This window comes from Rhipicephalus microplus, chromosome 10 (genome assembly GCF_043290135.1).
Source record: "Rhipicephalus microplus isolate Deutch F79 chromosome 10, USDA_Rmic, whole genome shotgun sequence".
Taxonomy (NCBI): Eukaryota; Metazoa; Arthropoda; class Arachnida; order Ixodida; family Ixodidae; genus Rhipicephalus; species Rhipicephalus microplus.
In genome coordinates, this window is record NC_134709.1 from 18240668 (window position 1) to 18264556 (window position 23889).

Consider the following 23889-nt stretch of genomic DNA (forward strand, 5'->3'; position numbering starts at 1 on the left):
ATATACCCTGAAAGGCACGTGATAGAAACGTGAATACAACGTTTTTGCGTGCGCTGTGGTACGGTTTTGCCTAACATAATAATAATAATGTTTCATTAGAATTCTCAGATAGCAGCAACACACCACAAAATATGCTTGCTTAAGCCTCATTGATCTTGAAGGGCAGAGAGCCTTTTTCCACATAACAATCTGACTTGTTTTTCATCGCTTTCTAGAGATAGTTCTGGCGCCCATGCGTGCAAGGTGTCTGTTTGTTTTACTACTGATTTGTTTGCCTGATTTTACTACTGATTTCCTACTGATTTCTACTGTTTTCCTACTGATTTGTTTGCACTGATTTGTTTGCCATTCAGTGACACCCGCCTTCACGGGCAAGCAACCGCTGAAGTTAAAATATGGAGCCTGTTCACGTCCACAGTGCTAACGGAAAAAATTATTTGTGATAGTGTGGCGCCCTCTTTTCTTCTCCCTTCCCTCCACTTTACCCTGGGATCACCCCTCCTCTACCTCACTTCTAATTTCTTATTGCTATACTGTACTATACTATACTATACTATACCAGAAACCGCTATATACCAGAAACCTCGGATGGAAAGGAGAAGAGGGAAGTGCCGTCCCTCTTCTCCTTTCCATACACCTCATCCTTAGCTCTATTTCCACCTTCTTATTATACTATACTATACTTTACTATACTATACTATACTAGAGACCACTATATTATGACTTGCCATCCCTCTCCTCTTTTCCATCATCCTAACCATCACCTCTATTTTCCACCTACTTGCTATACTAAACTTTACTAGAGACCGCTATGATATGCTTCGCCATTCCTCTCCTTCTTTCCATTATCCTAACCATCACCTCTATTTTCCACCTCTTTGCTGTACTACACATTACTATAGACCACTATGTTTTGCTTTGCCGTCCATCTCCTCTTTTCCATCCTCCCAACCACCCCCCCCTCTATTTTCTACCTCCTTGTTAGACTATACTGTACAAGCGACCGCTATGTTATGCTTCGCCGTCCCTCTCCTCCATTCCATCCACCTCATCCTCACCTCTATTTCCACCTTCTTGTTATACTATACCATATCAGGCTATGCAATCATTTTTTTTTTTTTTGCTCACGGGCCACCAACGATTCCGACGCCGATATAGGTATTATAGGGCCGACGGCAAAACCGGAATTTACGAGAAACGTACTGTCCAGCGCTAGCGCGTTTAAATGTTGCAGGCATAAAATGGAATCGGCTCGCACACGACCGAGCATATTCGAGATCATTCGCAGAGGCAATCGTCGTGCAGTGGAAACAATAGGCTGACAACGATGAAACTCGAAAACATGTATATCTTTAAAAAAGAATATCTTTAATGCAATGCATTATTATGAATAGTTCTTCGGGGCCTGCTATCGAGCCTTGACTGATTTCCTCAGTTCGCTCGCGTGGTTCATTCATCGCCTGCATGTATACTTACCGTGCGCTGCTGATGCTAGTGGATGACCTACAAGTCAAGACCTACAAGTCAAGACCTACAAGTCAAGACCTACAAGTCAAGGACCTACAAGTCAAGTCCGGACCTACAAGCCCGGACTGCACGTCAGCTCATGTAAAACTTGAAGAACTTCGCCAGCAAACTGCGGCCTCAGTTTTCTCGTGGGATGACACAATCTTTTTTTCGATGAGGACGTGCACGTTGTGTCTTTGACAGACCGACGTGCGAACATGAAGTGGCAATAAAATCACAACAGTGGTGAGGCTTATGAAAGAGCGGTCATGAAGGACTCAAATCTATGCATCAATGTATGTTCCACAATAAAAAAAATCCGTAAGGATAATCGCGACAGCTTAATGACGATGAGGGATCGATATTGACAAATATGTGGGGTTTAACGTCTCAAAACCACCGTATAATTATGAGAGAGGCCGTAGTGGAGGACTCCGGAAGTTGACTACCTGGGGTTCTTTAACGTGCACCCAAATCTGAACACACGGGCGTGCAGCATTTCCACCTTCATCGGAAATGCAGTCGCGGCAGCCGGGATTCGATCCCGCGACCTGCGGGTCAGCAGCCGAGTACCTTAGCCACTAGACCACCACGGCGGGGCGACAATGAGGAATAGACCAAAGCGAAAGCCGTTGGGAACTTCGAGCCTTACAGTTTGACAGACCACGAAACGAGAGCTGAACACTGCTATAAGTGTACATCTGTATCAGCCGTTGTCCCTGTGAGGAAATTCAGAACCTTAGGTCAACCCTGAAGACAGTCGAATAGCTACGTTTTTTTTTAATTTAGAACACTAGATGGCACTCAGACCTGTAGAAACTCAAATTTTGCGTACCTGATCAAAAGAAGTCTTAAGTACAGCCTTAGTTTCGAGTTCGAAATGATGTAAACCGCGCGACCCCGAATAAATACTCTAGGATCACAGGACACCACTCAACCGAATACCTTAGTTCCGCAGCATTCCCTGTTAACATGAATAAGACAACCATAGACTAATTCCAATAACTTTCTTCAGTGAAGAACAGGTGTCCATCCATTTGTAAACTTCACAACCCCCTTTTTTGATCATATTTATATTATTCTTGATCGATGCCTTTATAGCCGTAAAGAGATGCTTCGCTAGTTCATCCTGTGACCCCTTCCTCGTCAAGTGCCGCGATCCTTTGTAATTTGTTTTTGTTGTGTTAAAGTTGTCCCAATAATTCGATAAGATGTCCGTGTCTCTTCTTCTCTATAGTTACGTCGTAACTACTCGTAGTCTTGCGCTGTGCAAATATGCTGTGCCGCAATGAGCACGCCCTTAACACTTCAAGCTGATCGTCATCATCCAGCTGTTTTCGTATGCTAAGCGTCTCAACAGACGCTGGCCTTTGAAAATCCCAGCGTGAGATCAAGTCATTATTTATTTTCGCTGAACAATTGGTGAATATATAGACTATACTTTGTCGTATTTATGTGGCACGTACCTGCAAGCGGTTTTAATGTGATGGCAATTATAAGGACACCTTCGGCTGGATTTTCGCCATCAGCGTCAGTGTTGGTGGCCGCCGTCATTCTCCATTACCACACACACACACACACACACACACACACACACACACACACACACACACACACACACACACACACACACATATATATATATATATATATATATATATATATATATATATATATATATATATATATATATATATATATATAAACACGAAAAAACAATAAAATTAATTCAGAAAAACGCCAAGCTCACTGCTTGGCACCCACTACGCCATGAATAGTCATATTTTTGGTGTAGTATATAGGCCAGCCTTCACTATCTTATCCTTCATCTTTTGAAGAATCGTGGTATCCGCTGCACGATAGTTAGGCATTTTGTGCAATCTTTACGCAGTGGTTGACGACGATGAACAATTATGCCTGAAGTGGGTATGCGCCACAATTAATAGATGATCAAGAACAAGTTTTCTAATGGGTTGGAGCATCGGAAGACTCAATTGTTATGCAATTCGCATTGTGTGATGTCTGGCTGTTCCTTTGGTTTTCTAAAACACTTGATTGCACATATTGCCGTTATTCCTTTCCCGACATCAAGCCTGCCTAAGGGCAATTTAGACACGAGTTCCAAGCACTGGAATGGCTCAGTGGTAGAACACTGGGCTGGCACGTAGCGGACCCGGGTCAGAATCCCATTTTGTCAATGCTGTTTCTTTTATTTACCAAGTTTCTTTTTCTCTTTCGATACTGGTTACGGAAACCGGCGGCGGCGGACAACTACGGCGCCGCGCGTGACCCACGTTCTGATTTCATAGTAATTTTCGCTGTAAAGAGACTCCGGCGCGCGGAGTCGAACGTCCGACCTCTTGCTTATGAGGGCGTAGCGTTAGCCACTGGGCCACAAAGAAGCACCTCCTTCAACGTAGAAACGGCAAGTCATTTATATCTACCATTTACCGCTGGCGATCTCGGGGGAACTATCGTGTTTTCAGCATTACCAGCGAGATGGCGCAATGAGCGCGCGTCGCCAGATCGTAACGACGCAGCGGCGCGCGCTGGTGCGTTCATCTCCCACGCGTACTTCGCCCCGCAGAGGAGGGGAATAGACGCTCACACATGCACGCGATTATCTCGCCATGGGGATAATTGTACGCTTTGGGCTTTCACCGGAACAATTCTCTTGTAGTTACTAGGCGCGCAAAAGTCACTGCACTCGCTGCAGTGTCTCCGTTTTCAAAAAGGGCACGCTTTTCAGACACAACGAAGTAACAATTGAGACTCATTCCCGTTCATCTGGGCATGTAAGTAGGTTTCGTGCGTCATTTGTGCGTGAGCAAAACGGGGCAGCTTTCGATCTGCTTGCCATTCTCTGCGTGACATTCCAATTTGGTGTCACGGCATTCATTGCTTCGCTTTTGCGGGAAAGCTGTGACTTTTTTTTGGTTGAGTATATCTCACTAGGCCGAAATTGGTCTAAGTTGAACTAGCTGCAGTCGTGAAACCAACGTGCAAACGGTTCGTCCAACAGGGACTAAATGCGTGACAGTGCGTGTCCTGTTTTGAAGGGCCCAACAGCGGGGGGGGGGGGGGGTTACTGCACGCCGATCGCCTCCTGCATTCCGATGCTGCACTGCACTGCTCGGCCCGGTCGGCTATCACAAAACGAGCTATATCAGCTGTACGCCACAGCGAAACCAAAGCACAAATAAACGAATAGAAGCTGTTACGAGAGGCAAGTTGAACACGCGTCGGAGCACACAGCAAGCGCCCTCGCGTTTCCACCATGCTGGTAAGGACGGCCCGAAAACAAATGAAAGCCTCCGAGCAGGGACACTGCGCATAACTTGCTTCAATGCGCTGAATTAGAACTATAGATATACGAAGAACACTCACAGCACTAACAGAAGTAAGCTGTTCGTCAGCGGTCGTGTCGGACTTGCATCTAATTATGGTCCGATAATGTCTATTTTGCAGACGTCAGCATTTGTAACTGGAGCGCGATTTGAAAAAATCTGCCACGACGGACAACTTCACTAAGTCTGCGTTGTCAGCCTGTGAGTTCCCTCACCTCAATTATGATTGGAAAAATCAATGGTGCTCCTTCGGAAGGGCCGGGATATCAGTTACCAAAATACGATGCCCCATCTCTTCACTGAAAATTTACCTGCACAGGTCTCGTTTGGTGCAGTCAGCTTTTTATGCCTCCATTGCAATGGGAGTGATTCTCTGGATCGTTTCTTTTTATACGCGCAGATTATTCCCCAATCAGAGGAAAAGACTTTTATTCGAACCGCTTCGAAGGTCCAAACTAAATTTATTCCTGCCGGTTCTTTGCTTCAAGGCTACCGTGCTGGGTTTTTTTGGCCACAGGACCGTTTGCGAGGCCGTATGCGATTTTCTACAATAGACGAGACGGATTGAATGCTAGGTTAATTTAATTCTAAGATATATATATTTTTTTCAAATTAGTCATCTACTTTTTATTAATTTAAATAAATTTATTTACAGGTTATCAAAATCAAACATATTCATTGAAACATTAGTCATTTTACTGTAAAATATTCTAACACACGATTCTAAAACTATCTATTACTTACCATTTTGAAAGTATGCACATCTTTTATGTAGCAAGGCCCTGCTCGTTTCATGGCCGATCCACCATGGTGGTTTGCACCAGGATAAAGGGGCAATCAATCAATCAATCAATCAAATAATCAAATCAATCAATCAATCAAATAATCAAATTAATCAATGTTGTGATCACCAGTGCTCGTTTCGCCATACTCCTCATAAGCCTAGCGACGCCGTCGGCAAGCCGAGATGGTTGCATCGGCGCGGATCCTGACTGCTTTGCCGGCTTCCCTGCATAAGCGCCACTGCCATGTTTGTGTTTGCGGACTCGTGCACCAGCACTTCGAACGCTGGTGCGGCTGACACGATCGAATGCCAGCTGATAATTCGTATTATCCGACTGCGTTGTCGAAGATTAGATGGATACATATTAAAATATCGGCGCGCTTCGGGTGATCACGCCACGCACCTAAATATGAGACTTTAGACGGGCGTTTTGAAGTCACGCTAAATTGGTCACAATAAGCCACGCTAGCATTTACAACACGTCAAAGCATTCACGATTCGATTTCGGCACTACCAGACAAAAGGTTACAATACAGAGTAAAAAAAAAAAAGGTCACAAGCGAAAAACTATATACGCGGTCGGTAGTCATTTAAATTGCTCGCACTGTCTATATAAATCACAAAAACTATACAGCGTTTGTAGCAGCAGACGCCATTGCTGATCGAAAATGTCTAACACATGTTTCGATTTGAGTGCTTCAACACTGTATTTCATTTTACGTGTTTGTGTTCCCTTTCGATGACATACAGATGACCGAATGTCGACCATGAATCTCGTGACATTTGCAAGCCTGACGACAACGCTTCTCTGCTTGTCATCTGCGACACCAGTGACAGTTAGAAACTATGAAGGCAAGTGTTTAAAACTATACGTCATGACACTATATTTATTTATTTATTTATTTATTTACAGTACCTTACAGAGCCCTCGAGGGGCATTGTGTAAGGGGGGCGGTACAGATAATATGTTAGCAAAATATATATACATGATACCTACACATACATAGGCAAATAATGAATATAATAGAAAATGCAGTTCAACTTATGAACATGTAAGCAAAATACATACTAGAAAAGTGAGTTACAGTATGTGAAGGTAAAATACAAAAAAAAAGCTATTATGACAGTAACTACAATAGTGCAAAAACATCGGCAACAGTCCTATAAACACTGATGGTTACGAAGATGCAATAGAGCAGTTTTTGGTGCATAAGTATTCTTTAAGAGCATGATAGAACTTTGTGTGGTCTTGTTCTGACGCAAGATGATCTGGCAAATCATTCCACAAACGAATAGCTCGTGGAAGAGCCGACTGGTTGAAAGCGTTAGTATTGCCGTACATGCGTGATAAGCTAAAGGTGTTATGTAGTCCGCTCGAAGTTCGATGAGCTAGATTAAGGTGAACAGATTGCATCATGCTGGTGTGGATGAGTTTGTGAAATAGTGATAAAAGTGAGATGTCGCGGCGAATTTTCAGTGGCTCGAGTGCAAGGCTATGTTTAAACTATGTCACGCTGGACGGGTAGCTGTGATTACGCGCTATGAATCGACTAGCTCTGTTCTGTATACATTCTAACTTATCTATGAGGTATTGCTGATATGGTGACCAAATGGAGCCTTGGGCAAGATTTTTTTAGTAGTAGATTAATACACTTCGCGGCATTAGACACGTGCAGACGTTATACGTGTATATCGTAGAAAAGAGCAATGTCCAATGGACGCCACCCTCGCCAATTATGTCTAGAGGGCTCGTCTATACCACACGTTGCTCGTGGGCGCCACTCGCTCCGGGATGCCTTGGTTTGATCCGTTGGTGCGTCAAAACGCAGCTTGAAACTAAGTACTCTTGGAGCCTATTCTGTAAGCATTCTATCCAGAACGGAGGAGGGGTCAAACAAAAGGACGAGAGGAAGTAAAAAAACCACTAATCGAGCTGAGGGTATTCATGAATTCTTTCAACGCATGAAGAAATATGAAATTCATAAAGCTAGACCTTAATGTTGGCCGGTATTGTTTTTCAAAGCTTGAGATTGCCGAGCGGGGTGACTTTAACAATTCATTTGTGTTAAGGTGTGTTAGTGGACGCTATAGGTGGTGTGGCAGTTTGATAAATCGTCCGGTGGTGATTTACGGCGAGGGGTCGGGGTAAGCCAGGCGCAAAAAGGCTAATTTGATTATCCGGCCTCGAGTGCTTACGTTTCAATCTAATCTACGTCGTCCGGAGGCAATTTGTGCCCTCTTCCATTGATACAACTGGGCCTGAGCCCATTCAAACGCCTCCTCAACCGTTCTATGCAGATTAGCTGGTTTTTTCTCAAGTCCTGACCGTCAGAATAGCCTCGACCAATGCCTTGTGACTCCATCTTTTTCTTCTCTTCGATTCCTTCCCCGTTCTATGCTGGAACGCTTACCAAATTGGCCGTGAGGGCCACCACTGGAGAGGCCGGCGCTACGATCGTTTCGACGTCACAGATAGTAGTTGTGGAATACGGCAGCTTTGCTTTCGTGACACCGCTTGCATCGTCCCCCATGGCTGCACCGGTGCTTAGTCGCGATTTTACGACGCAAACTAGACACGAGAGTGTCACCGTGGGCACAGATTCGTAGTTTGTTTGCCCGTATTATCATGTGTTACCGCTTCTGTGAGCACCGAGCTTCAAAACAAAGGGAAGAACGCACGGTGACCACAGCAAAAGCGCAGACAATGCGAAGTTTCTAGCAGACAACACAACCCGGCATCTTATGAGTGACGTCATTTCGTAGGTGGCGCCACGGTATGACCTCGAGGCCAAATACCATCGCTGCTGTCGAAACCTTGCGTTTATGGAGAGCCCTTCAGCGTGTACGTACACATAACCGTAGAGTTTCCTAAATTTAACTAGAGGAGGCTGTGGCGCTGCGATCGTTCAGCGACCATGGGAATGATGGGTAGTACACACATTCGCCTAGTCTTCTTACTTGCGGGCGGCGAATCGCACTTGCGGCTTCGTTTATTGCTGGTTATACGGTTTTGATTTAAAGAAAAGAACGAACCCTTTTGAACTTCATGAGCTGATTTAAAAAGGTAAGCCTTAAAGAAATAAGGTAGTGAAGCACAACCGCTGAACATTTGCTGAATTTTTTTGTTTCATGAGAAAACAGCTCCAAGCCACACGAACACACACGGAGCCAGAAGCATCCAGAAGTACGAATATTAGACAAATGTGTGTACTACCCATCATTCGCATGCTCGCTGAAGCACCGTTTGTTGCAGCTCCCGTAGACACTAGCGCCAGAGTTACCTCTAGTGTATATTGTAACGCACTCTTCAATGAACTCTTTTATTAGGCTAACGTAGGTAGGGCGAACTTATGCCCGAGAATAATAACACAGCTAGATTGTTTCAAGGATTCACTTCTGCCTCTTCTTCTACGTTCTTCTTTTTTCCAACACGGTTCGCGCGCAGCTGGGTCCCGCAGGCTCGTGCGTCGCAAATCATCTAGAAGGCACAAGTATTTGCTAGCGCGCGTAATTTAAAGTCACATTGTGTCAATATTGGGAAACTCTATGCACGTAAGATCTTCCGACGACTATATCAGACATCACGGAAAGTCAAGCGCGCAAACGCAGACACAATAGAAACTGAAAAAAGACAACATGATGTTTGTGTTGTAGTGTTCTTAGGTCTTTTGTATTAAGTGACATGTTTGGTACGTATTTCACTGTAGCGGTTTAGTAGTAATGAACTCAGAACAATTAAATGCAAAATAAAAGAAGAAAAAGTCTGTAGTCCTTCATTCTATTCTGTATTCCCAAGATACAAAAAAGAAACGATGGAAGAAATGCCAACAAGCGATATTAATGGCATGCACACACCCAACACTGGTACAACTGCCTCATCTGCATCGCAAACATGTGTTGCTCGACTCGAATAAAGCTGGGCCTCACTAATTATCTCTCTCTCTCTCTCTCTCTCTCTCTCTCTATATATATATATATATATATATATATATATATATATATATATATATATATATATATATATATATATATATATATATATATATATATATATATATATATAGTGGGAGTAAATATTAAATGGGCCAGTTAGTCTTCGTGAAGGTATGGGATATGGCACAACGGGAGCGTTGTCAACAGGGATATATATATATATATATATATATATATATATATATGTGAAATTTTTGCAGATGATTGCGTAATTTACTCTGAAATAAGCAGCATGTCAGATCAATTTCTTCTAAACGATACCTTCAAAAAGTTATCACGTGGTGTGACCAATGGCAGATGGCTGTAAACTTCGATAAAGCTGTAGTCTTGAGAATTACCCAGAAAAAGAATCCTTTTGTCTTTAATTACTCTGTGAACGCAATCACTCTGAGAGAAGTAACTCAATAAATGTACCTCGGTTTGTGGATAACTAACAATCTTAATTGGAATAAGCACATTGATTTTGTGATTGCTGCCGCGAATAGAAAGCTTTTCTTTCTTAGACGAGCAGTGAAACTTTTCACTCCTAATGTTCGTTTACTTGCGTACAAATCAGTAGTTCGACCAGCATTACAATATTGCGTCATTATCTGGTATCCATACACAAAGACAAACATCAGCAGGCTGGAAAACGTACAGAAGAACGCTGCGCGCTACATATTTAACAAATTTGGGCGCACTTCAGTTACCGAACTTCTACGACGAGCCGACTTACCATCGTTAGCACACAGGAATCTTTTATCGCGACTGAAGTGTTTCTATCAAATAATCAAGGGGCATTATAAAATAGATTTTTCAGATGTGATTTCATTTTCAGCTGGGTACGCGACCAGACAAAGACACCAACTAACAGTCACCCCCCATCGCACACGTACTAACTGTTATAAGTATTCCTTCTTCCCCAGAACTATTTCCGATTGGAATAAACTTCAGAATTCACAAGTTCTACAGCCTTTTCTAAGTTTGTTTGAGTCCCACCTTAATTAGTATTGTATACCAATCCTCTGTTGTTGTTGTTTTTTTTGTAACAACTTTTTGTACCCGAGAAGAAGAGCCATTTCATCTGTGTTGAATTGTACAGTTGTTGTAAACCATGTATCCTTTTTATGCACTGTAACCCACCTTCTAAAATCCCTATCAGGGATTGCAGTATTTACAAATAAAATAAATAAATAAATAAATATAGTCAAATTAGGCAACGATAATACACTCACTGAAAAGATTTCTGGCGCCTTGCTTAATTTTTTACCCTTTTCTCTCTAGGAAACTACAGCGTCTGTTGTGAAGAAGTCTGCTATGAGCGAGGTAACGTACTTATCACTTGAGCGTCCGTACGGTTCCCTTTAGTGTTGGATTGATACAATGATAATCGCCCTTATCGCTTGAAAGGACACTAAAAAGGTACATTATTTCCGCTGTATAAGCAAATAATGAGCCTTTCAGAAGAACGACAGCGCTACCCCAGCTCGACAAGGGTCTTGCTACGCAGAGCAAAGGCGCAGTAGGCATTGATTGATATGTGGGGTTTAACGTCCCAAAACCACTATTTGATTATGAGAGACGCCGTAGTGGAGGGCTCCGGAAATTTCTACCACCTGGGGTTCTTTAACGTGCACCCAAATCTGAGTACACGGGCCTACAACATTTCCGCCTCCATCGAAAATGCAGCCGCCACAGCCGGGATTTGATCCCGCGACCTGCGGGTCAGCAGCCGAGTACCTTAGCCACTAGACCACCGTGGCGGGGCGGCGCAATAGGCAAATGCAAGAGTGGCGAAGCCGGCTGCCATATGACGAAGTAGCTCCTATTCACGTCACCGATATCGCGGCTAAACCACTTTCCTCGGGAAAAATTAACACCACTACGAGAGTGCGCTTTCTAAGGCATTGAAGATTGTAAACGGACAAGAGAGAAGAAAGAATCAAAACAAAAGGAAAGGCGAGCAGGTTGAATCCGGCTTGCCACCCTGGACGGGGAAGGAGGAAAGCGGAGGGAAAGACTAGAGCATGCAAGATAGGTAGAGTAATAGACTAGCACGCATAGCAGCATGTACTACGCATGCCGAGAATTGCTTTTGCGTCATCGTGATCTAAACATACATACATACATACATACATACATACATACATACATACATACATACATACATACATACATACATACATACATACATACATACATACACAAAAAATCTAATCTTATGACGTCACACAATATACGCATGACATCTGCTATTTTCGCGTGATTTGCGAAAACTAGTTTAAAGAGACTAGACGAAACAGACGGTACTTCTCTTGCCTTTTCGCATTGCTCTTCGTATTGAATAATATTCGTATTGATAACATTGTGGCTATCCTAACATTTATTTCAGCGAGAAATTGACCAAATTGAACGCTCATCTCGATTTTTCTTGAGCAATGAACAACCTAATACGAAGAAATTACAATATTACAAATTACAATTACCTGTGTTTTCACATCTAGCGCATATCTTGAAATGACAAAAAAAAAACGAGATCATATTATATGTGTCTTACTCGTGGAAGCAGGTAAGACGAAGACAGGATGGCGTGTGAGAGCGGCGATTCTAACCGAAACATCACGCCTGTATTTCCTTCCAGCAAAGATGATCAAGGAGTCACTGAACACGTCCGTTCATCCTTGCGATGATTTCTACCAATACGCCTGCGGTGGATGGATAGACAAGCATAAAATACCAGAGTCGAAATCGAGTATTGGGAGCTTCACCCTGCTTAACGAAGAGCTGAAAGGAACTTTAAAAAGTAAGGCATATGTAGTGTCTCATTGAACCTCTTTCTCTCAGCGCTAAACTCATCATGAGTGGGTGAAGTTAAGTGGGCACAACATGGTTAAAATGAAGTCAATTACACTCAAATTTCATTACAACAAAGTTGCATGAAACGCAAAAATAGGTTCTTTATATCCTAAAATTTGTTTAAAGGCATATATTTAACGATTATATATACTTCAAGACTATTTTTATTCATTTTTTATTATTGTAACTTTCACATCCATGTAACAAAAAACTTCGCAAACACTTGTTTGGTCCCATATAGCCTAACTGGCTAGTAGAGGGACCAATTGTGTGACATACCTACATACTTGCGTAAGCGGTTACACAGCGACAAAGGACATCAAACTGGTTACAATGGTTAAAATAGACAAAAAAAGAAAAAAAAACACATGATTGAACTATACAAAGAAACATAGCGCAGAACATAGCTACTTATAGCACAGAATAATAATAGCACTAGAAAAATACTGATCATAATATTATTAAAAATACTTCGTTATAACCGATATTTCATTATATATGTACATGCCTAACCATTATATTTACTGTATGACTACTTTTCATTTACTTCGTTATAACCGATGTTTCGTTATATCTTGTTTCGTTATATGAAGGTTTGAGTGTACACGCTACAACGGTTTCGTTTGCATTGTACATTTCGTATGAAGTATACGTGATTCTTAATATTTATTCTATGTCTCTCCCTAGTCACAGGTCGTTAAGCCCTGCGCACTGCTCAATTTAGTTTAAATCAGACCGGCGCTTATCATGAACAGCCGAAATTGAATCCAGTGACCCTTCAGTTGAAGAATCGGTAATGTCACCTGCCAGCCAAGAACTTCGGGACTTACTGTTGTGTATGTTGAGGCACTTGTCTTGCATTATCGCTGCTTCGATTCGGCGAAAGTAAAACGGTCCCGAATAAACGCGGCAAATACGAACAACTCGTATGCCACTCTAGACGTCTTCGACGGTCGATTCGCTTACCGTTCAATACTTTCGAACACCCACAGTTTCCCGACCATGTTCTCGTCATCACGTTACAAAGACGCTGAGAAGGTCATACCCATTGTGCTACTACACCGAAATCGCGCTTGCACCAGCCGCTTGGAAAAAAACTACAACTGAACGCAGCGTGTTATAACCAATGTGTCCGAAATAACGAAATCCGCAGCTTGGCATGATAAACTGCGCAAGTGTATATTTAGTCACGCATTAGCAAACCCTCTATGGCATGGCGTCTTATATTTGGGACATATAACATTTTTTTTCTTTTATTGAAGGCTCAAAATACCCAGTTGTGTGGCACTGCCAGATGCCAGAGTTGTTCCCATAGTTATAAAAAGAAAAATGCTGTCTCCATAAAAGAAAAAAAAAATGCTGCCGTTTTTGGAGAAAACAGACGTAAAATGAGTCTCACAGCTCTCGTGCAAGTTCGCAGTGCGAATAACAGCGATTGCTTTTTTTTTTCTTGTCACACTTTTTTTTTCAACTGCAGAGGCATGCAGAAATTATACATTTGCATAACTCGTGGCCTTAAAGGGCCAGTCAGCAGGCTCCGAAACGCGCAGGATAAGCTCGCGCATTTTTCCTGCACGTGACCAACCTCCTTCAACGCTGCAGTGACGTAAACTCGGCGATCGGCGACGCGACGTAGCACGCAGCTCGTCGATTGGTCTAAACCAGGTACCAATAAAGAGTAACTTATAGTCAACGTCACCGACGGCCGAGTTGACGTCACTGCGTGTGGAAGAAGGTTGGTCGGGCGTACGAAAGATGCGCGAGCTTCTCCCGCGCGTTCCGGAGCCTCTTGACTGGCCCTTTAAAAATGTATGCTCGGTATTACTTTTTCACGTCTCCACTTGCCGCTACGATACACAGCCGGAAATCAGTATGCGTTTTATTTGGCTATGTGTGCTTTGCAGTGAAGAAATTCGCAATAGGCCGACACCTATTTTGCTCTGCAGGATATAAATTTAGACAGAGCCCAACCAATAATGCCATGCAGCACAGCTATATTGTGCAGGACTTGTGCTGCAGCGGTAGCCTTTGAGAGAGAGAGAAAGAGAGAGATAAAGATGCAAGGAAAGGCAGGGAGGTTAACCAGACGCACATCCGGTTTGCTACCCTGCACTGGGGAAGGGATAAAGGGGAGAAAAAAGGTTGCAGAGAGATGAGAAGGTACACACAATCACGAGCACACTCGGGGAGCACACACAGTCTACAGGCGGTTGCTCAGGTTTGTTGACTTTAGGTAAATTAGCAGTGCTTTAGTTGCTTTCTGCGCAACTGAGGCAGATGTCCAAGGTCCTAGTATCTTCTGCACACAATATGGTCCGGGGTCAAGTAGCCTTTTAAATTCTTCAAGAAATTCTGAGGTGCCAGAAACAGCACCTGGTAATATTTCGATAAATAATTGATACGCTTACATGCAACATTCACGTGAAATCCGTCCAATTCGAATATATACCTAGCTTTTCCTGTTGCCTTCGCAACTTATGGCTCTCAAACGAAAGTCAGCCATTGGTAATTTCGGCAGGCAAGCAAAGCGGGGCACCACAATGAAAGCAGGCGAAAGCCTAAGCAGCCATTGCGCACATAGGACTCGGTGGTCAGATACACCAACACAAATGTTCGTTTATGGCTGAAGGTACGAAACGACCATGCACTTTGCTTTGCTCCACACGTCTCACTCAGAATACCTCAATCGGTCAGAATTTTTTTTTAATCACGACGGCAACATCGTGGGGCGTGCCACGTTTGGCCGAAACCTATATTTTGATTAATGCCGTCACAATAGGTCTGTAAATTTTCTTCCGTGTTTTTCTTCGTATAATTTGCGATAAAAGCGGAGAAAATAACTTTCAAATAGGTTTCTCACAGCGCATACCATTGAGGGTTAAAAGCAAAACGTATTAGTGACATGGCCTAATGAAGCGATGGTATTTGCAAAGAGGTTAACGAATAGGTTATCATGTACTTACGCTCTTTCACTACGGAATCTTCTGAAGAAATACGACGTGCCTATTCATTAAAGTCGCGGGCGATGTGCGAGAAAACTCCGACATTACCTTCAAGAGGCTGTACGCAGTTGCAAAGCACAACGTTTTATAACGCGAACTCTCCAACAGAAAAAAAAAAAGTGGCCGTTGAAAATTTATACGACGAATTCCTATAAACATATCGCGAGTACTTTTTACTTAAGAAAGAATCAAGTGTTTGCTTTGTACCGATCCCAACTGTATACATAGCAGCAAGATAAAACACGCTGACGAGAAGAAAAGGCGTCAGAACAAACATGTATACTATATTAACTGGGAATTTTCTTTACAGATATATTAGGAAACATCACACTAAAAGAGAAGGCCCAGAATATAACGAACAAGCTTGCAGCTGCCTACAATGCCTGCCTGGGTACGTAGGATGTTCATGCTGGTGAGATTAAACGCGTCAGTGTTTTCTGTATGCATTTCACTGTCTCAGAAAAAAATACACAAAAAATATTCATCGAACCCACTTAAACATGCCCCTTCAAACTAGGCATTTTGCAGCAAACCTTGGATTGCGAACTGTGAGTACGGCTTGGCAGTCTGTTTTAGGCGCCTCCGCAGCGAATTTGACATACACACTTTTCTTCATGATTACGTCATTAAAAACATTGACAAACGAACCATTCACTTATGAGACAACGAAAATCGATATGATTACGAGCATAGTTAATGCTTATACGCACATTGGCGCCTTTTTTTTTAAATGTCCAGTAACGGAATACTGCCTTGCGGAAAATCTTAGTGACCAATGACTTAATGCTGTTTTTTTTTAATCTCCATTTCACATCTTCATAACATCTCGATTTCTTAGAGGTTCCCAAAAGAGAAGACCAACTTCAAGCTCTGCACAGCCTAATGAATAAATCTGGATTTGGTGAGTGGCCGAAAACGTGCATTGAAGACCACGTGAAATCCGACGTCAAAAACTGCACCGACGTATTCACGAATTTACCAATATTTACCTTATTCGGAATGTCGGTCGATCGAGACCTCACGAAGCTCACTACATACGTGATTCAGGTAAGAAGTGTTTCGCTAGAAACCTGTAGAAAGTGCAATGGCAGTGGCATTTATATCAGTGCAATTCATGAGCATAGGAAGACTCACTCAACGCCGCAAATGCAACGAACAAGAATAGGATGAAAACTTGTCTATTCGTTCTAATGTCACCTCATCATATCTACATGCACCCAACTAAACGAACCAGTGAACACTTGATAACGTTCTATAACTAAATGCAAAGCACGAGTGGAAATTACGAAGAAAAATATCATTGAACACGAGATGAAAATTTAAAAATGTCAATGTATCTAGTTACAAAAACGTTTCATGTCGTCTTACCACGCCTAAATGGCGCATACTTACCTAGACATTTTGACATTTTAAATTCCTTAATACTTAAAACATCAAGAAAGCAAAAACAAAACACCCTGCCTTGTTCAAGTCAGTGCCACGGACGGTCAAAAAAAAAAAAATAACACGCCAAGGTTGACTCAAACGAGTAACGTAGGCATGATCTCAGCTAGAGAGCTTATCTCGACGTCTGAACCACCTTCAGCAACAACATCATCAGCGGGCCCAAATATGGCACTCGAGTAATCAATATTAAACTTTCGAATTCCTAGTTCGCGTTTTGTCTTCTTCGCTAAGTAAAAACCAGAGCTTTTATTACCTATAGCGTAATGCCAAAGGTGACTGAATTAATAGGTAGACCAACCCCACAATAAATAGACGATCACTACTGGCCCGATATGTAGTATGGAGTCAGCAGTCAGAGTACGATGAGTATTCCAAGCTAAACCCTTCCGCAGTGCCTTTGATGTACATATTAGTTATGTACCACCGTTGCCGCGGCGCAACTTGCACAGACGCCTGGCGCAAATGATTTCAATCACTGGTATCATATCTTGGCATATCATTATTATTCAAGTTCCAATTTTTATTTATATATGCCATTGGCCTGGCACGAAGCACGGTGGCTGCATTGAAACAAGATATACACGGTTCTCTGTTTTCTTTAGGTGTATTCATTTGCAAGAGCAGTATATGATTAAAAAATAATAAGTGACGTGTTATTCACATCAGCACTTTAAGCCTTCTAGACTTTAAAAATGTCTGACCTTAATGTAGCTCATGGGAGAATTGTTTAATAAGTTTGTATATATACAAAACATTTACATATACTAAACTCTCGAGCGGTATCAAGCTATAAAAACATGGAGCACGAAGCAATGCTTGTCAGCATTGCAATATTAAGCTACATTGCGAGCATTCTTTAAAAGCATCCGACACAATTGCAATTTTAGTCTACCCAGCCTGGGCAAGTAGCATGCAAATAGACTTCCCAACTTGAACCACTGTCTGAAATTTTAATTTTTGCGACTATGAAAAGGTAAAGGGTTACGCATGTGAAGTAAACCAACTGTCACGTATTTCAGCTGGATCAGCTAAGTTTTTCGACGGTGGGCAGGAATCAGCTCATCCATCCAAACGAAACAAGGAACGCAAATATAACGAAGGCTTACAAGGAACTCATTAAGAAGGCGCTGAAAATCATGAAACCAAATATTACTGAGGAAGAACAAGCGTCGCTCGCTAACAAGATTTTTGATTTCGAAGGACAGTTGGCCAACGTAAGAGACAATTTTCGTATCTTGTGTCTCACGTAAGTGACGTTGAAAAGTGTTTAACAAAAGAAATGCATCAATCATTGTACCCATCCGGGGTCATGTAAAATTTCGAATTAAATCGTTCTTGTTAACAAAGACAGGTATAGCAGTGATGGGAACGACTTTTTATTTTTTGGAGCACACTTTGGAGCAGGAAAAAACACTGCTTTGGAGCAGCCATAAGTGTTTTGGGGCGGAAAGAAACGCCAGTTAAGGCAGACATTGCTGCTTTAGGAGCATATACAAAAAATTTCCCATACGTTAATTGGAGTTCATAGCATTGTTGAAGCATCATTTACAAATATTAATATTTCTCATGAAATATATTTGGGGCAACAATGTAAACTTCAGGCTGTCAAAAATGTGCTGCGTCATCAGCTACAATTCACGATTCTAGAATTTGTGGCATAAATCAAATCAAAGCAGGAAAGCTGAGTGCCAAATTTTCGAAGTAACCACAGTCTCAAATAAACGTTGCCGAATAAGCGGTGCACATAATGGGCATGAGATTAAAGCAACGCTGCCCATTTTCATCATACTAGCCTGCATATGTCTAATTGAAAAAAAAAATACAGAAAAAGCCACGTGATCCATATGCTTAATATGCCAGTACTTTTGCACAAATGAAATTGAAGTCAATAATGCTGCACACTAGTTGCACACTGGGATCACAGTACACAAATTTTATGTTTCTTTAGGACTTTTGGGTCAATCAAACAGTAAAAATTCATCATTCTCATTATCCCAATGTCATTTCAAGTGAGGTTTGGAGCAATCACTAACAAAAATTACTGTTTGGAGCAGCATGAAGTAGCTTTTTTTTTTGAGCGGTTTGGAGCAATTAGAGCAGCACTTCCATCACTGGTATAGGAGCGCGCAGTGTTGCCCTGCAAGGGAACGAACGCTAATCGAAGCGCCCCTTTGTATTAGGCCAATAAATTGGGCAAACTTTCCACCCGGCTCCTTCCTCATAGGTACCCCTCCCCCCCCCCCCCCTCGCCAAACCGCCATGGTCACCGCTATGAAGACAGGAATGTAAAGTCAAGGTCATACACGCCGTCCGAGTATAGTTACATCTCATTTGCTCATCTGCAGCACTGTTAAAGTGGAAGGCTGAACAAAGAGTTGAATTGGCGACTTCGTTGAGAAAGGCCTTCTTTCTATGGTGGACATCAGACAGGCTACTCACTGCTGCTGGCGATGGTTTGACGTTACCAACCACCGGATTGACGACGACGTCATAGTGGTGGGTTCCAGATTGCGACTTCCCGAGACTCTCATGAAATGCGACATAGAAATGTGTTGTGAATACAGCGTGGAAAGAGATGTGCACCACCACATTTCTACACCTGTAGAGGCGTGGCTCGGCCAATAGTAAAAGGAAGTAAACACGTATGGTTAAGGCATCAATGAAGGCTGATCCAATGATATATATATCGTTGCCCTTGCAGTGAGAGGCTTTAGTTACATATCTGAAAGATTACTCTCTGTCTCTCTCTCGCTCTGATATATATATATATATATATATATATATATATATATATATATATATATATATATATATATATATATATATATATATATATATATATATATATATATATATATATATATATATATATATATATATGTGTGTGTGTGTGTGTGTGTGTGTGTGTGTGTGTGAGAGAGAGAGAGAGAAAGAGAGTAATCTTTCAGATATATATCTAAGGCCTCTCGCTGCAAAGGTAACGATTTTTTTCGCGTCAGTGTTTGTACGCTGCCCAAAACTACAATGACTGATGTTCTGTTTTACTTTTGAGGTTTCTCGCCCTTGAAATTACGTGTTTTTTTGTGTTGCGAGTGTTGCATCGTTAGTTTTCGCTGTTTACAGTTGACGGCACCTCCGGAAGAGCGGCGAGACATACTCGCACTTTATCACAGAACTAACATCAGTGAACTCGAAAAAAACTTCTCTAATGTGAGTATGAACCACTGCGCCTCTTGCGAGGACCAGTTTGTTTGCGTATAGAAAATCTGCTCGAAATATACTCGGCATACCGTTTTAATCTAGGATTACAGCCAGACACCTGGTTCCATTCAGGTATCCTTATAAATGAATTCACTCGCCTCTGTTTTTGTAAGTGTAAAACTATAATGAAGACTCAGATTTAAACGTGCAATTATGGGAGCAAGAACGTTAACTAGAAGTTTTTCTCTCAAAAGTATGCGATATGTATATGCGTCTTGATGTTCGTTCGGTCAGTCTCGTTAATACATTCGTCCGCCCGCCCGCCCGCCCGCCCGTCCGTCCGTCCGTCCGTCCGTCTGTCTGTCTGTCTGTCTGTCTGTCTGTCTGTCTGTCTGTCTGTCTGTCTGTCTGTCTGTCTGTCTGTCTGTCTGTCTGTCAGTCTGTCTGTCTCACTCACCTACTGCAGCAAGACTTTCCAGAATCCCTGAAGTACGAGCGGAGTTACAGATACTAGCTGTGCTCTTTAAGCACTGTCTGGCTCACTTCGTACCTTCGAGCGCGCTAAAGGTTGCGCGGTGAAGGTGATGACAAGGGGACAAGAAGATGCGCTCTTTCGTCATAGGACGTCTTGATGCGGGGAACTTTTTTAAAGACGATAGTCTTTCTTGGGGACCTTCAACGGAAAAATTTTGGTCTGTCTATCTGTACAGTTGTCTGTTTGTCCGCCCTAACGATACCTAAAACGGCACCAAACGGCCAACCCCATGTGCAGCGCCCACCAATAATACTCAAGGTTTAGCGTTGATAGTTGTGCGATTGTCAATTGAAAAACAATTATTGCGCATATCTGAGGCGCCATAACAACATGTCTAGGTTTTGTATGTCTGCCTTTATACTAGAAGAGGCACACATAAGTAACTCTAAGGACTGTAGCGTTTAACGCGCTGCGCTGACAGTGCAACGCGATGCTCAAGAAAGTGTTTCCAGCACTTTGTTACGGCGGTACGGTGGTGGCACCTGCCCGTCGCTTTGAATTCTACACCTTATCATCTCCGAGACTGGCGCGCATCTTTCTCCGCAGTCACGCGCGCCTTCGTTTTCGAAGATAACTGCCAGATGGCGCTCGTGTCTAACGTGCCTAGATGTGCTTGTTCGCCCCCGTTACCCGCTCTAGGCACTCTAACGCAGCGCCTTTAGAATACCATTCACCGATTTTCTTACGCAGAACATGAAATAAACGTTTTGTTCACTCTCTCCAGATGCAAGACTATCGTCTTTGGCGACATTTACAGTGTAACACGTAGATTCGGGCCAATTTTTTGTTTTCATTTAGCGTCCCTCTAGCTTACAGTGACCCTGAGCACGCGCATAGGGGCAGGTGGCGGCATCCAGCGGTGGCCAAAGTAACTATGTAGCTCACGATGCTGAAATCAGCCAACGGCCGAGAACTTGGGTATATAGCACTGTATTCAGGGTACATATAATCATTTAGATCGCGTGTCTTCAAGCGCCTTGATTACTGATCATAGCGGTTTCTGAGGATGCTAAAAAGCTGTTGCAGGGCCTCTTTGACGTTGCTCGAACGCTGCGCACTCGCCTTCATTGCTTTACTGAACAAATGCGGACAGGATGTGTCTTGAACAGCAACAAAACACAGCGGCAATTTCAACTTCCGGGTTCTGGCTCTTTAGCAGATTATTAATTAGCCTAGTCAATAAGTCCACAAATAATATAAATGCAGGTCTATGTTCTGGAGTTCAGTCACGTTCTGATTTAGCTTTGAGTGAACACACTGGTAGCTTAACCGGTAAGGCGTCAAGAACACTCCGCTTGATTAACGTGCAACCTGAGAACGCAGCGCTAGGAAGACAGCACGCACAAAGGTTGCTGATGAGTCTCAAGATAAGACGCGTGCAACTGCTTCAGGTAGAGCAAGGTACACGCACTTCTTGAAGCCATAGCCCCCCTCCCACTCTACACAACCTGCCGTGAGCCATTCACGCGATGGAAGACGGTGGGCGCGTTAGCTCTCCGCTTGGGCAGTGATCGTGGCTGTAACTCGCCTCCATTCACTCTCACGCTTTCAGTCGCACATTAAACAAAGAATAAGTGGGGCGACCCGCTGGTCATTAAGGGTAACTAACTGGATTCCCAGAGAAGGGAAGCGGGTTAGGGGGAGACAGAAGGTTAGGTGGGCAGATGAGATTAAGAAGTTTGCGGGTATAAATTGGCAGCAGCAAGCACAGGACCGGGTTAACTGGCGGAACATGGGAGAGGCCTTTGTCCTGCAGTGGACGTAGTCAGGCTGATGATGATGATGATGATGATGATGATGAAGTGGGGAGACGTTATCGCCCTCCAAGTACGGCAAAATGCACCCTGTGTGTCCACATAATTGCTATCACAAAATAAAAAAGACAAGGCAACTCAGCTATCCCCTCCCCCCCCCCCCCCCCTAATCAGCCTCTCATGCAGAGTCGGCGCTTTCCTTCAACGAAACAGGGAGTTTACAAACTCTGATCTCAAACACTTTCGGAAGAGGCGTGGAAAACTTGTGATGTCGTCACGGTTGTAGGCGTCCACACGCTTACCGAAAATTATCCTAGAAGTGCGTCCAAATATTTACAGCTGGTAACACAAGTGGGAAAAAATTACGAGATCGAGGAGTCATAATAAAAGACGTTAACTCCGCAATAACAGCTAACACTGATTCACAAAAAGAAACAATTCTTCCGCCGCGTTGAGATCTCGGTATTTTAACGAACACATTCTGCCAGTTGCGAAAATTCTAAGCGATGTATATTAATACTGAGCTTTAGAAGGTACAGATCTAATGGGTTCTTTTCTTCCCAGGTTCCGCTGTTAAAGTTGCTTAGCAAGCAGTTCGCATATGTAAACATTACATTGAACGAAAGTGAAACAATAGAACTCTTTGCTCAGGAATACTACAATAAACTCAACGTTTTTCTGCAGAATGTTGACTGGTAAGTATATACATGTTTGAGCACTTTCTTTTTGTCGCGTATTCAAAAACGTATACGGTCGAAGGTCAAAACCGAATTGGCGAAGCTTGTATCCAGTCACGCAAACCTTGAAACAGAGAAACAGGACGATTCTCAAGACTACTCTGGTTGCTTTTTTTGGTTGTTTTAGACATTCACTATAGGCGATACAGGTTCTGCGTAGCGCCTAGGTTTATTGTTGTTAGGCTTTAGCTTATGTGATACAAGGTTGCATTTGCGTTGACTCACAGCGCGGAGATGTACGGGTCTAAAACGACGCGCAATCACCGACATGACACGGTTGTCTTAACTCCTGGTACCGTACTCGCGCTGGAAACTAAGCATTTGCAACTTCCATGTTAATATATAAGTGCTATAGCTTATCTAAGTTGTGCCTACATACGATGACAGACAGGTTAACAAGGAATCCGACCAACTAGCCCAAATGGTCGTTCTTCTTCAAGCATTAGCAACTCTCATAGATCTACAGGCGTGGGTCTACCATCGCTTAGGGGGGGGGGGGGGGGTCTTCTTTCAGACGCTGTTGCTTTTCTCTTTCCCTGCTACTCGCTGCACGTACCCGGGATCTTCGTCTCACCATCGTCACTTCGCAGCGATTTGTTGGCCGAATTGTTGCCTCGATTTTCAGTCGGCTAGTTGTGAGCATTAGAGAAAGAGAACACAAGGAGAAAGGCAGGGAGCTTAACCAGGACTGAGTCCCGGTAGGCTACCCTGCACTAAGGAAAGGGAGAGGGGAAGGAAAGATATAGAGG

At 42.9% G+C, this 23889-nt stretch overlaps 1 protein-coding gene across 2 annotated transcripts in view; it reads left to right on the forward strand.

Annotated features, from left to right (window-relative positions):
• LOC119181828 (neprilysin-1) overlaps positions 1-23889 on the forward strand; it is a 62164-nt gene that overhangs the window by 562 nt on the left and 37713 nt on the right. Inside the window, exons 2-9 of one of the 2 annotated variants that reach the window (XM_075875163.1) lie at positions 6388-6489; positions 10894-10935; positions 12251-12412; positions 15778-15858; positions 16306-16514; positions 17933-18127; positions 20037-20123; positions 22968-23098. In XM_075875163.1, coding sequence (XP_075731278.1) covers positions 6396-6489; positions 10894-10935; positions 12251-12412; positions 15778-15858; positions 16306-16514; positions 17933-18127; positions 20037-20123; positions 22968-23098 — 1001 coding nt within the window. In that variant the 5' untranslated portion in view covers positions 6388-6395. The remainder of the gene's footprint in view (positions 1-6387; positions 6490-10893; positions 10936-12250; positions 12413-15777; positions 15859-16305; positions 16515-17932; positions 18128-20036; positions 20124-22967; positions 23099-23889) is intronic. The other variant, XM_075875164.1, reaches the window with a different exon arrangement.